General features: G+C 35.2%; 2 protein-coding genes across 2 annotated transcripts; one reads left to right on the top strand and one right to left on the bottom strand.

Annotated features, from left to right (window-relative positions):
• Positions 1 to 3,735: 3,735 nt before the first annotated feature.
• Positions 3,736 to 5,235, bottom strand: LOC136812777 (uncharacterized). Its single transcript, XM_067069301.1, has 3 exons — positions 5,012 to 5,235; positions 4,372 to 4,593; positions 3,736 to 3,954 (listed from the first exon to the last, which is right to left on the bottom strand). The coding sequence occupies exons 1-3, from the start codon at positions 5,202 to 5,204 to the stop codon at positions 3,746 to 3,748; spliced, it is 624 nt and encodes a 207-aa protein (XP_066925402.1). The 5' UTR covers positions 5,205 to 5,235; the 3' UTR covers positions 3,736 to 3,745.
• A 3,381-nt stretch (positions 5,236 to 8,616) lies between these two features.
• On the top strand, positions 8,617 to 14,462 carry LOC136812718 (uncharacterized). The gene is made up of 5 exons (XM_067069244.1): positions 8,617 to 8,648; positions 11,193 to 11,251; positions 11,719 to 11,874; positions 12,356 to 12,631; positions 13,517 to 14,462. Exons 1-5 carry the CDS (start codon positions 8,617 to 8,619, stop codon positions 13,675 to 13,677), a joined length of 684 nt encoding a protein of 227 aa, XP_066925345.1. The 3' UTR covers positions 13,678 to 14,462.
• Positions 14,463 to 15,361: the final 899 nt, after the last annotated feature.

Genomic DNA, 15,361 nt, shown 5'->3' with positions numbered 1-15,361 from the left:
AAAGCCACACAATAATTTTTAGTACCACATATAAATAAAATGAATATCGTATATGGAGACTTCTTTCAAAAAAACTTAAATAATACAATTATGAACAGTCGCATGGAAAAAGCTGAATGGCTAAATACCATTCCATTTATAAATACTTCAGAAAAAAAATAAGTAAAAATCCGATGTTTTCCTTTGGGATGGGCTAGAGTTTTTACAAGAGACTTCACTAATTGGTTATTTGAAGTAGTAGAGATGACGCGTTCTTTAGAAAAAGTAACAAAATTGGTTTATTACAGGTTAACGACCAACCAAATCAAACGAGTGCTTGTAAAAACTCCAGCTTGTCCCTTTCTTTCTTCCTCTGTCCACAAAATTAAAGGCGAATTTCAAGAAACAGGAATAAAAATTTTAAATGTCCGTGTTAAATGCACGTTAAATGTTAGTGGCTGACCAAATGTTTTCCCCAGCGAAAAATTTCCCGAATTTTGCCAGAACTCTTGACAAAGTGATAAAGGACATCTCTGACTATTCTCGATATCTCGTACCAAAGATTTATTATACACTGGATAAACGACTCATAAAACGATGGAGAGCGACCATTGTATTTTCTTTGTTTCAGAAAACAATGGATGTTCTAGCTTTGTCCGCAAAGGACAACTGTCATAGCGGCTCGAAGATGTCTGATTTTTAAAAACGTTAATCAGTCTTATTTTTAAAAAGTTCTCTAACTCTTTCTTTTTGTACATTTGCAGAAAAAAAAGTTTGAAAGTAAGGCTAGCCAACGATGTAAAAATAATAGATAACCAACTACCTCTAGAAGGCACTTCTCCCAAGAGAACAACCATTGTTTTCCTATTGAAATGAGCACTCCTTTAAAAAGCTCTGTGTGCAGTGCGTGTTATGCTTTTAGCTAGATTTTGACACACTTTTTGACATCCACTGAATTGATAGAAAATTTGAATTGTTATTTACTGCAAATTTTGGAATTGTTTTCAAAAGATAAAGGTACCAATCTTTAGACAAATTGACTACGGATCGGCCTGATACCACTTAATCTTCATCTGGATAAATAAACGCTCATAAAATGCTGTTATCTGAAAAATATATGTGTGATTTGAAGTGCGATATCTCACGAATGAAAAGTGCATGAAGGTTGCCTGATACAAAATAAACAGATGAATGTTTATAGAACAATAATATCTAATTAAAAAATTCCTTCTGTGAGGCTGCCTATAGGAAAATACACTTTTTCTAACCCAAATTTTGGAAAAATATACATCACGTGATCGATTCTGTCCAATAGAAGGTTGCAAATGAAGCAAGTTTTTATTCAATTGCACTTTTTACGATGCAAAATGTCATTAATATTTTTACAACCGTAACACGGATGTTTTTTGAGAATCAAGGCAAGTTGGTTATCTATTATTTTTACATCGTTGGGCTAGCATTCCAAGCCGAATACATTTGTGAAATCTAATGTGAGAAAAACATCATTAGACAAGAAATTCAGACAAAATGCTTATAGTGACACAAAATTTTCAATTGAAAATATCTTTCCAAGACTGTCCCCAGAAGAGCTGAAATTAACATACATAAAACTTGAGTGTCTTGGCTCCACTGTGGTATGAAAATCCTTTGGAGGCACGTGGTGGCAAGGTGGTTTTTTAGAGGTTGAAGTTTGAAAATTTCCGGTGTCAACATTAAATTTCTTATACACAACACGTCTTTTGTTAGCCTGGGAATCCAAGCGTTAAACTTTTTTCACAGTCTAGTTTATGATATTTTTGCTGCTGGTTTAACGCTTGGCACAGGTAACTCGCCTGCAGGGAGATTTTTCCCTGCAATGCAGGTTCGGCCTGATTGGCCAGCTTTCGGCGTATTACTTAGCAGTACTTTCACGCGCATTTTGATAATTTCGATGGGCGCGCATAATTTATGGAAAAAGCTGACTCTGCAGAAAAAAGGAAAACAAATGAAAATGAAAACATAGATTCATTTCGAAACAAAATGGCTGTTGGCTGGAAGTCTAAATACATGTGGCTGATGTTTTGATGTGGTTTTTAGTAGTTTTGAAAGTCTTTAGAGCTTGTGAAAGAGTTTATATGGTAAGTTGATTATGTGTGTTTGCCTGGGTTTCCAAAGTTCAGCAAGTCTGTCAACAAGGGTTCACACACAGACTGTTTATAACATTCTGTGTCAGACTAATCTATCTGCACCAAGCTCTATAATTTTAGAACTTTGTGAGGTGAGGTATTTTTTGTTTTTTCTAAAATTATGAGCTTGGATTCCCAGGCTAGTCTTTTGTATCTTTCTCACAGCTTGAAACGTCATAACGACTTATAATTATCAATTAAGTGGAAGAATCTAACTCTCACAGGAAAGTTTTAAGTCTCTTTTGGGAATTGGATGAGTGATTTTCGATAAGAAATGCAATAAAAATGCTTCGAAAAATCATTTAATGAGGGAAGGAGAGTGAACAATAATATCATTACTGCGGACATAGCTAGTACACGAGAAATCGGCAAAAATCTGTTACTTGTATATCCAGTGTATAATAAATTCTTGCTCGTACCCCCGGGGGGGGGGGCAGCCAAGCAAAATGACTGACGGGTATGTGCGGGCACTAAGGGTGTGTTTTTCAATGCATCCGAAATGCACTGTAAGGGTAGTTTTTTTGCCGCCTGCACTGTAAGGATACGAATTTCTAAATTCTAACAAAAATGAAATTGTCCAGTCAAAGTTTTTTTAAGGGATTCAATCCCCTCTACCTAATTCTTTTCAAATATTGGATCAAGTACGTATTGGATCCCTTTTTAGATGTAAAATTACATAAATACATACTGTATATACGAAATCTTCGTTTGACCAATTTCAATCACTTCAGGGAAAAAAGCTAGACTGCACTGTAAGGGTATTCAACTTGGCGAAAAATGCACTGTAAGGGTGTATTTTTCGGGAAAAACCACTGCACTGCAAGGGTGCGATTTTGAACGCCAATTTTTAGCCCGCACATACCGTCAGTCCAAAATCCGACTGCCCCCCCCCCCCCCGGGGCTCGTACCAAGAAATTCTAAAGACAAAACAACTTTCTCAAATATGTACACGTTGTCTATTTTATACCATTTACAGCTTAATATTTCATTCTTCTCCTTTTTTCACCTCTTTAATATTTTCCGGTACCGGCATTTGGTACAACCATTTTTTCCACATGTCATCATTCAGAATCAACGTTTTCATGAAATGCGCAACATTGGCTCGAGTTGTTTCACCACCTCCAAATAACCCCGGTAATGGTTTATCGAAGACCTAAAAGAGAATGAAGAAATGTTTAATTATGACTTTCTTCTAGTCTTAAATCACAGACCTCTAAAGATATACTCTTCCTATACTCTTTCCGCTAGAGGATGAGCAGAAGCCTAGATTTTTTCTAACATTCAGTTCATAGATATTCGAGCCGCCTGGCCGTGGACCCCGTGAAAAAAAATCGAAAAACTGTCTAATAAAATTACTAGATAAATGGGCTATCTACCTTAGATACCTAGCTATCTTATCTACCCTTCGGAGGCTTGGAAAATTAAAAAGTTTTCAGAAATATGAAATTTGTCGTTTTTTATGAAATTTGTCATTCTTTTTGTCAACTTTTAGTACTGTAATGCAGGATTTGTTAGATAGACCCCTCCTAGAGAGACTAGATTCGAGTTTCGGGTATATTAAAAGTATTGATTCAAAACAGTTAATTTTACGAAGGTCATTATCAAGAATCTAATCCTACCTCATATTTACTGACATCACCTTCGATCAATCCATCAGGGCGTACCACCACCCATTCAATATTTGACGCCTCTTCTCCAATATCTTTACTCAAGTATGCAGCAGCCGCCTCGTTGTCTCTGTGAGGAGGCGTTAACGCCCTTACGGCGGAGAGAAGAAAACGTTCTCTTAATGGGCGTGTGTTATCAGTACCTGGGAAATGGAATGATAGATGGAATAAATATGTTGCCTCTCGTTTTTTAAATATTCAATTGACTTTCTTTTCCAAATTAGAGAAAGGTTATGCTTATGGAGTATTTTGTAAACCTTTCCCAGTCTTTATTTGTCTGAATTTCAATTCAGGAATTATAAATAAAAATGGTGCGAATTAAAGAGAGTTTACTAGGTGTTACTAATATTTACTGTACACCCTGCATAGACCTGGCAATGTACGGAGGGGGCAAACAACATTGTTTCAACGTTTATCTAATGTACACAACGTCCATATAACGTTAGATGAACGTTGAAATAACGTTGTGTGCCAACTGGGGTTTAAATACACAAAGAGAGGTTGCAGGCTAGGAAAGTCTGTGTAATTTCTTTGATAATCAAATTTGAGAACCTCTATACCTTTTGGATTAGCAACTCCATTTGATCCCATTAGAACAACTTTGACCGGTTTCTCCAAATCCAATTCTTGTATTGTCGTACAAACTTTTTTCAGTGAGTCTGTAACAAGTGCCCTGGGTTTTCCGTATACCCCTTTTAACGTGAGGTTGTGACCTAGACAACTAACAACGGCGTTACAACCGGTGACGGCTTCTTTGAAATCTGCGTCTGTCATTTCGAGTGCTGAAAAGGAAGAAAACTTATTTCAAAAACCTTATTCGTATTTTGGGTCTTTCTTGCGGACGACCAAAGAAAGGAGGATATTTTCCTAAAAGGTGAGTATAGAGAAGGTGACAGTCAAATTCGTCACTTTTCCTCGACAAAAATTTCCACTTTCACCCGACTAAACTGTTCAAAAGAAATGGTTTCCTTCACTAGCTCGAAAATGGATCTTGTAATTCGATGTTTAAAGCACTAATTTCGGTAAATAAATGTGTAAAAAATTAGATTTGAATTTTGGTTGCAGATAAAATTTCGGGTAAATGTGCATCCAGAATAAACAATATACGAATGGTGGACAAGCAAGACGATAATTTGAGGAAATTCAAAGGTTTGGAGAATACCAAGAAAGAAGAGGTGACCACCACAAAATATAAAAAACCTGTAGATTCGATCACTTGTAATTGTTCATGGTCAGGGATAATTTCTTGGAATCTTTCTTTAGACCTGACAATAGCTTTCACATTTTGTTTATCAGCCAATAATTGTTCTACGAGGCGTCGACCAGTATTTCCTGAAGCTCCAAGGATCAAGGTGGTTGTAGTGTTAGGTGTTACTTCTTCTGTTGTTGCCATTTTGAGGGTTTTTATGTTTTGTTTTTTTGTTTCTCTTGAATGTGAAAATTAGGAGAATTAAAATCAGAATCCGTCACTTGCCAAGTTGATTGAAGAGAAAATCAGATGGTTTAAGATTTTAAGCCTGCAAAAACCTTTAAGTATTTTTTGTCTAATTATTTCTCTAAGTGGAGATATCAAGATTTTGAAATTTCTGAAAATGGGTTCTTATACGGCTCTTACGTTGAAATTCTATTGCTTTTCTTACTAATACTAAAAAGTTGTAAATTGAATATCTCTACTTTGGAAAATAGTCAAGCAAGAATACTTTGAGGTTTTGCTCAGAACAATAGAAGGAATCCACATACCATATGCCAAATATCTCAAACAATCCGACTATCCCTTTAAAGTACGCATGTACCTGTACCCTTTGAATGCTGGTTAAACCACTAGAGGCTTCATCTACTTTGACACTGCCGATGTGGTCTCCCAACGACCAACGTGCACTATTTTCAGTGTTTCAACAGCTTGAACATGTATCTGAATATTCCATCATTCATCTTTCAGCTTTATCGTCAGACCAAATATTCAAGTAGAAATGAAATTGCCATGAAAATCAATCTTTTTTAAGGCATTTTTGAGAATCGACATAAATGCTTTATTGGCGATAATTGACCAGTCTATTACTTAAAACGTAATCAATGAAGCAATCTATTATGAATTTTATCTTACAGCCCACAAAAATTGTTCCGTTTTGATTGATGGAATGCAGACTTTTCTGTTTACCACTGCATTTATTTTTTGAGAGCAATTAAATACGCAAATAATTTTCGTAATGGATAGAGCATTACTATCTTTTTTTATAAGAACTAATAAATTATTGTTTAGGCTCGGCTATTCTCATTTTTTTAGCGATTGGAGCCTCGAGTTGTTCTTATCCCGATCTAATTTATACTACCTTGACCCTTAAAATGGTTAAATATTAGCGATTTAAGGCTCTTAGCATAAACCTTATTTCGACGATTTTGAGCCTCGTTGTTCTTACAAATAGTTCAAGGTGTTTTAACTGTATTCCTGAATTTTAATCAAAAAATTCTGGAAATGTTTCTTTTCTTATAATTAGTGACTACAGCGTCTCAAATGAAAATCAATCTGAAAGTCTGAAACGACCAATTATCATCAATCGAAAGTAACTTGTAATTTGTAAATTATAATTGCGTAAATACAAACCTCCTACTCGTTTAGTTTATCCTACATAATAATGTCAAAATAACAACCTTTTTTTTATAACACCTCATTTTCACAGAGCACAACATTTTGTCCCCGTTGGGAAAAATACGCTAAAATTTCAGTCCTGGGGAATAGACTTGGGGAATTTATCCCCACTGGTATTCTTGAGCTAGGAATAATGTAATCTATATTCTCATTGGAATTTCGATAGGAATCCTTAAAATGCTGGTCAAAATTGTCTTTTCTAGCTCTCTTGGAACAATTAACTAGCTTTTACGGTCTTTTTACTTTGTTTGAAAGTTTAGTCTAGCAAGCTAGACGACCATGAGACGACTGACTAATTCAGGAGGCCCCCCCAGCGGACCCTCAATTCACGCAACCACGCAATGTTTTTTCGAAATTCAAGCATTCACGCAAATTTTCCTCAAGTTTCACACAATAACCCGATTTTTCAGAAATCGGAAATTTTTTTGGGAAACATTGGAAAATCGGGAAAACTGCACATAATCGGTTGAAAAAAGGGAAATTTACGTATTCACGCACAAAATAGCCCAGATTCACGTATTCACGCAATCAAAAAGTACATTTTCACGTTCACACAAGTTTTTTCAATTCACGCATTCACGCATTTTTTTTTCAATTTTCACGCATTCACGCAACCGAAAATGCCCATTCACGCAATCACGCAAACCGCTGGGGGGGGCATTCAGAGATAGAAGAAATAGTAAAGCAAAAAGTAATGGAGGTAACAATTTTAGTCGTCTAGAAACCTATGTGCAAGCTAAAAGTTTATACAAACTAAATCTCGTAACAATAGACGTTAAGAGACACACTTTTGCAACATGAGGCTCAGAATGCCTAAAAACTAAGAAACATCTAAGAAACATGCTGAGGCTGATTATGTCAAAAATGTTTAGAAACATTTAAGGCCCAAAAGGCCGATTGTCATTGAGCTGCTTGGTAAAACTAGTTTCTTAAAAAAAAACGTGTAATCGTATTACCATATAACGCCTATACTACTGTATTACGTGCATCATAAACGACTCCAGTCTATCGAAAGTTTGAATATTGATCCTTTGAGGGACTGAATTTCGAAAATTTAGCCCCTTTTTAGACGTTTTAACCCTTTAAGTGCCAATAACGTATATATCAGACATGGGCTATGTAGGAGGGCAAAGCCCTCCTGTAATGGCCATTTTGAGTTAGAAATCGTCATTTTTGGACTAACTCGTAGGAATTGGGCTCTTCATGGTCAAGCAAAAAAAAAAGAAAAAAAAGTGAGTCTTTCCAGCGAGATTTTAAGCCAAAAAGTCAAAATAACTTCAAAGATTTGATAAAAATCCACTTTTTTAAGATTTTGACCGTTTTTGACCATTTTTGGTCGGCGAGTAATCCAAGAACCTCCAAATTTGGCCCTGCTTTACTTGATTTTTTTCCTCCAGCGAATTAATGTGAAGTTTTACCACTGGGCACCTTTCTATCATTCAGGCAGATCCGCGCAGGTGCCTAAAATAAAGAGGAGACTCAAAGCTATCCAACGAACTATAAACGAGCTTCTAACTCCTCCTAGATCCGGAGATATAAGCCTTTAAAGTTTGAACTAGCGATTTTCTTTAAAAAACTTAGAAAAAAAAATGACCGTGGCACTTAAAGGGTTAAAGACCCTTGGAGAGACTATTTTTTCCAATTTTTAGCCAAAAATGTTCAAACTTTAATCCAAATTACGAGAATTTATGACCCAAATGTTGGGGTTTCTGTGTTTTGTGTGCTCGATCCAATAGCTACAAAAAAATCATTTTTTTTGATAGGACTTGCAAATGTTGTGTTTTATGTGTTTTGTGTGTTCGATCCAATAGCTGCAAAAAATCATTTATTATGATCGGACTTGCAAATGTTGTGTTTTTTGTGTTTTGTGCGTTCGCTCGTTTCACTTATAGAAAGTATATTTTTATGCTTAGGACTAAACAAACCAACCCTGGTCAAAGCCATGCATCGTTGTGAGATTACACTTACATTTTTCGCAGATTTTTTTCGAAAGCCTCCGATACTGTTGATTTTGAAACTCTCATAATGAAGCTTCACTCACTTCGCTTCTCTAAAAAAACACGAATTGTTTGTCCTTGTAAACTATCGATGACAAAAATCCTCGATCCTAGACGTCACCAATAAACTGGGTCCCATTCTGCTTAGTATATACTACGATATGGCTGCTAAGACCGACACAAAATGTGTCCAGTATGCTTACGACACCAGCATATTTACTGACATGCCTATGGTGATATAGAACATTGTGTTCAAGAAGTCAATACTGACATTAACGTCATTGAGGAATGACCAGACTCGAATCTTATCTTCATCGCCAAAAAGACGAAATGTTTTTTTACCACCAGTCAGATGGTCAGAAGTCACAACTTTAAATTCGAATTCAAACCGAGCAATGAAATATTAATTGAGCGTGGTCCGTCATTCATAAGGCTTGACCTCACTTTTAATTAACACACCCCTTCAAATTTTGTGGCGGATTAAAAATTTCAATAATTCGAGAAATCGCAAAATTTAATGTCGCGAAAGTTAATTCGATTAAAGTACAAAAGCGTACACCACCATGCTTAAAAGCCTCACCCTCATCAAAGGGAACCATACCAAGTCTGTTGTCTATTGGATTCCAAACTCTCATTCAGTCACCATTTAGACGAAAAAATAAAAAAGGCCAATAAAGGCCTCAGACTTCAAAAACAAGTACCAAGAAAATCTCTGCTCACTTTATATAAATCTTACATTAGACCGCACTATAGACTATGGGGGGTATCATTTACGACCATCCTGGAAATTCGACTTTTGTGCGTAAGCTTGAATCTATCCAATATAATTCCTGTCGTGCTATAACAGGCTGCTTTCTTGGAACGTCTCAAGAAAAACTTTATTCTGAACTTGGTCTCGAGAGTCTAGCTGATCGTCGATTTAGTAGAAGAATGATCTTCTTCTACAAAATTTTGAACAATTTAGCCCCCTCTTATTTACTTAACTACTTACCAGCAAGCCTTGCGGCACCAGATAATCTAAGAACAAGATAGAGAACATCCTATTTATCCAGTTAATATTCGAACTGAGCGTTTCCGAAATTCTTGTTTTATCCTTACTGCATAGCACAGTGGAATTTACATCGAGCCTTGATGAAAAGGAACACAGACAATATGTATTTACTTTATCTCACTTTGAAGAAATGCAATCCATACGCTTTTAATATAAGAACAATTTTATGAGAACAGCGAAACTCAAAATCGTTAAAAACAGTTCTTTGTAAGAACTAATAATACCCGCAGCGTAGATCATCGTCTATTAAGAGTTATTGATTTGATTCTTACAAATCATATGCTTATAAGAAAAATGAATATGCTCATAATACTTTCTCTAGGCGAAATTAACAAGACACACAAAACGCAACATTTGCAAGTCCTGTCATAAAAAATAAATTTTTTGCAGCTATTGGATCGAACACACAAAACACAGAAAACACAACATTTGTGAGTCCGATCATAAAAAAAATAATTTTTTGCAGCTATTGGATCGAATACACAAAACACACAAAAAACAGCTTTTACAAGTCCTATCAACTACTTCATTGGAATAAATTGAGCTAGCCTGGATGATTCTTTAGACTGAAGGACATATTCCATCGACCAATCAGATTCATTCTTTACTTTGTTCACCACTACTGTATGCCTCGCACGTTCTCAAAACTCATTTTGCTTAAATACCCACCCCCAATCGGGGGCGGGGTGAATGATTGTATAATTTTGAAACCATGAAAGGTCACAAAAAATATCAGAATTACAAGAAATTACATAACATTAAAGGTTTTGTTTTTAAATAAGAGTGATATCGTTTGCTTACTCATCAATTTTAATTCACAAGCTTTACACATTGGATTGATAAGGATGTGGAGCAAGATTGGTCAGCAAGAGGAAAAGAAAAACATTTTTTGCTTATATCAGCATAAAATAACAATAGCAAGAAACTGTCCTAATATGAAATATGTGTCTGATATGAAACGGAAACACTTATATGAAAAGAAAACCTTGAATACAACTGTTTGTATTTCTTTCCTGTGGTTTTTATTCATGAAGTATTGAAAAACTCGTGGAGGAGATTCTATTTATTGAAACATGAATGGAAAGTACACTCCTCCATAATGCTAATTTTCTAAATTGCTCGTCTCACACAAAGTAATCGTCTCAGTATGAATAGAACTATTGAAATGACAAAAAACATTTTTGGGAAAATTAAAAATTTTTCCTCAAAAAAATCAAGAAAGGTACAGAAATCATGATAGACAGCTGTACTGTGATTTGATAAAAGGAAAAACAACAACATGAATTTCGAGAGGGTGAAATTTTATTTTATATTGTATTTTTTGGCGAGTAGAATAAGCCGTGGAGATGCTTTCTACGAACGTTTCACCGTCGATGAAGATACTCAACATTTTAATCACCTTCAAGCAGGTACACGTTTTTAAGAACAAACTATTAACAAAGCAAAGCTTCGACGGTCCAAATATTAAGGAAAATCAAGAACATTTTTTAAGGCTTTTGGACCCTAAGACACCTATTTTTTCTTAGAGAAATATGGACAAAAATACTCAAAAAATGGTGAAAGTAAGAACATGTTAAGAACATTTTCAGGCTTGAAACATCGGAGGGCTTCAAAAACTTTGGATGTTTTTTAAAAAAAAGTAGTTAAAAGACAAAATTTTAATTCGAAGTGATACTCAACCCAAAGAAAAATCGAACGTTTCACCGTCGATGAAGATACTGAAAATTTTACACCCCATCAAACAGGTAAAAGACAAAATTCTAATGTGACACAGGGACAAAATCATCCCCTCTGAGATGGGAAATGGGCTGAAGATTAGGACAGGATAAAGCAATATTCGAGGCTGGAGATGCCCATCCAGCTGGAACACTTAGAACAGACAGTGGTTCACTCTAAAAAACTTAAACTTACACGTTTTTTATAAGAACAAACTATTCGGCTTTGATGGCCAAAACGTTAATAACAAGTTAAAAACATTTAAAGGCATTGCCGACTCTAAAACAGCCGGTTTCTTAGAAAAATTAACAAAAATGCTAAAAAAGTGGTGAAAATATAAAAACATGTTAAGAACATTTTTAGGCTTCAAACTCAAAAAGTTAAGAACATCCGAATGTTTAAAAAATGTTGGATGTTCTTATAAAAAAGACAAACGTGTACGGCTGAGCCATTTAGCTTAAAACTATTTCATTCACTCGTTCATTCATTATTTTAGGTATTCCTGTCACATCTTCAACAGAATGTTTACTTCATTGCGGTATTGGTCAATGTTTGAACTCATTGATGGAAAATAATACATGTTACTGCACGTCTGATGACTTCAAATCGAAAAAATTGTCATCGACAATCCCAAATACAGTTTTCTACCAAAGTAAGACAAGCTTTTATAAACATATAATTATGACATAAGTATTGACCCATGACCTAATCGATACAGCCTCTTCCCCACGGACTACCAAAACTTTTGTTGATTCTCAATAGATTAATATGAAGGAGAATTTCAGTAATTACAGAAAATATTTTTGTACCTTGTAGTCCATTACTGCCACTGAGTTTCAAACCCGAAGGGCTAGAGGCGAGACTTCTGGATGGGAAATGAAACCAATTATTTCCCATCCAGAACTCCCGCACGCAGTTTTTACACACTTTAAGGCTTTGCAGACTCGAAAACATCCGATTTTTTGGGGAAATGGGTAAAAAAAAAAATGGTCACAAAATGGAGATAATAATAAGAACATTTTAAGAATATTTTTAAGCTTAAAACTCAAAAAGTTAACAACATCCGAAGGATTAAAAAATTTTGGATGTTCTTATAAAAAAAACAACGTGTATGTCTTCTGTTTATTTACTAGAAAGTATAACAAAGATTACGCCAGCCCCGATATGCTACGAAGCAAAAGGTAGTGGTTACGCCACATTTAATATCCCTTACGACGGGAGAATCAAATTCTTCAAACTGGTTCATGTTTATGGTTATGTTTCTTGCGCTACATATCACAGTAGAAGTAAATGGGGATGTTCACCGATAACCGGGCCAACCGTAATTTCTACACTTATTACAGATAATCAAAACAAAGTCATTGTTCCAGCTGGTACACCAAGTCCATATGGCTCTTTTAATATACCAGGTAAACTTTTCTTTGGCGAATTTCTATGTCGCTGCCATCAAGGCAAAAGATCCAATCTCAAAACTAGTGTATGAGAAAACTGAGAATTTTTCTGTTTGGCTAACCTTAAATCTTGAGCTTGGCCCTTTTCATAGTGAGGGATATTCTTTCTTGTTGTTCTGTGTAAGCCACTCTCAAGAGAGTAAGTCTAACTACTCCTTATTTGCTTTAACATGTAAGAATACACACTAAAAGCGAGTAGATTTTAGATCACTAAAAGACTTCTGGAAAGTAAAATTTCTTGTATGCTAAAACTTGCTTTTTGACAATTATTGATGACATTATTGGGTCCAGTCATCTGCGTTATCCAATGAAAAAAAAAGCCTTAAGTAGACTCCAGGCTACACGAAAGTTATTTTCAATCTGCATCTGACGTGCATAAGTTAAACTTTCTCATTTCAAAAAAATAGATTCTCTGGATAGGTAAAAACAACCGCAACTTAAGGTTTTTAATCGGTCAATTCAAAGACCTTAGACCATGTTCACACGTTACCGTTTCGTTTCGCTCCGGAATTATTTTCGTTACGGATCGAGTGTGTTCATATTGGTTTCGGAACGTTTCGGAGCAAGAAAACGGAGCAGTTCCGTTCTGATGAAAAAAATGGAGCGAAACTGTTTCTATCTGTTTTGTTTTGCAACGTCTTCTTTTTTGACGTTTCGAATTTTGACGTTCACACTTGTTTCGGAACCGTTTCGGAACGGAACGGTAACGTCTGAACATGGTCTTAGAGTATCGTCCTAGTTTTGTACGCAGTCAGAAATTCTTGTAGCCTGATGAAGGCAGAGGAAAGATCTCAGAAATGCACAAGGAATCCTTTCTGAAAGTAACTTATTATTATATTTTAGGAGCAAACGATATGTCAGACGAGTTGGTTTTACATCCTGATACGCCTTATGAAGTTGAGGGCAATGAAGAAATAAGGATTTGGTATGGAGAAGATTTGTTTGGAGCCGATATTGATAACGAAGGCAGGCATTGCATACATGTTTATGGTCAGTTCTGCTAAAACTCCTTTTTTGGGGTCAGTACAGAAAATTCTGCAATTGCAGTATGCGTTTTAAGATCCTGCAATTGCAGTATGCGTTTTAATATCCTGCAATTGATTATTTATCCTGCATTTCCGGTAAATGATTTGTATACCTTACATTTACATGGTGATTTTTGAAATAATTTATGAATTTGCTCTACGAAGAGTATTGAGCACTCTTTTAATGGTTGTTCAGCAAACACATTATTGCAATTGTATAGTACTAGCCGGTACCCGACGTCGCACGCCGGTTAAGCTGTAGCTGAACGCACTAAAAGTCCTTTGGATGCCTTTTTAACCTATTACATACAACACCTGACCCCGAGAATGTAGTAAACCCGGAGAATTACATGAAAGTACTACCTGAGAGATGATTAATGTTGACATTTTGAGCTTTTTTGACGTGTCAATGACCCACTGGAACCCCAGTCAAATCAGAAAATTTGCCAAAGTTTAGAACAATCTACATTGGTATTTTAGTAGAAATTTTTGTCCCCGCTATGGGAAAACGTTCCAAAAGTTCCACCGGGGCTGTTAGGCAGGGGTGTTGTTACATTATTCACATATTTCAACACAATTTGATTCAAATTTCACCTACATTCTCGGGGTCAGGTGCTGTATAAGGTATACATTATTACACGAAAATAAGTACACACGTAATTTTAAAACACGAATTAAGAAATTTCGTATTAATTAAAACCCCTTTAATTAAAACCGTTGAATAGTTGCTTGATAATATTCGTGTAATAAGGTAATCTTTTTTATATTGTGTATTACGAATCATTTACATCCTTACAATTTTGGGGTATATTTAAAGGGGAGAACTCTATTATATGGTTTGAATGCAAGTCTATTCTTTTTTAATGAGACCTTTAATGTTTCCGGTGTGACCCTGATCCTTCTAATGGGAGCCCTGAAATAAGACCCCTCAGGTGGGATCTCCCAATGGCATTTTTATGCTTTCAATTGACCTAAAAACTCTTGGACTTTGAAACAGTTGTCCAAGCATCTAGCCAATGGGAAGCCGTTATGGAGGCGCAATCAGTCCTGATTACCCATGATCCATTTTGACTGTGAAATAGCCTATGATGGACAGATGGATTGAAATAAAAAAGACTTACTTTTTCTTGGTGTTGATGTTGATATCAGGGTGCTTATCCAGGGCAAAAATAACGTATCGTCACCAGAAACCATTCAGTGATTGATATCTGGATGTTCAAGTTTCAACATTTCATTTCGAATATTCATTTTCATATTCTATTATTTATTTGTTATTTATATTCTTATTTATCTCTAGAAGGTAAGATGTACATTTGTAATATTATATGCAACAAAAAATAACAATTTTTTCAAATAAATAAGATGACGGAAAATTGAATTATATTAAAAGATTTCTCCCATCCAAACTATTAAACGATGAAATGTTTTCCTAACTTTATTAACTTAAGATTTACAAACAAAAAAACATTTCGATAATAATTTACAAAAATAACTTAATTTACAACAAAAATACAAACAAAAATACAATGAACCAACAAGTGATACTTTTATAGACCTACCTGGTTATCAAAACTAATCAATGAACATTGAAACAATGAAACACATAAGACATAACTGGACAAAATAAAAAATATATAATGAAAGCATGTCTATTGGGAGAAAT

This window comes from Clytia hemisphaerica, unplaced genomic scaffold, assembly GCF_902728285.1.
Source record: "Clytia hemisphaerica strain Z4C2 unplaced genomic scaffold, Clytia hemisphaerica genome assembly, whole genome shotgun sequence".
NCBI classification, from domain to species: Eukaryota; Metazoa; Cnidaria; class Hydrozoa; order Leptothecata; family Clytiidae; genus Clytia; species Clytia hemisphaerica.
Note: the sequence above shows the minus strand (reverse complement) of the source record. Positions and strands in the feature narration are given on the sequence as shown.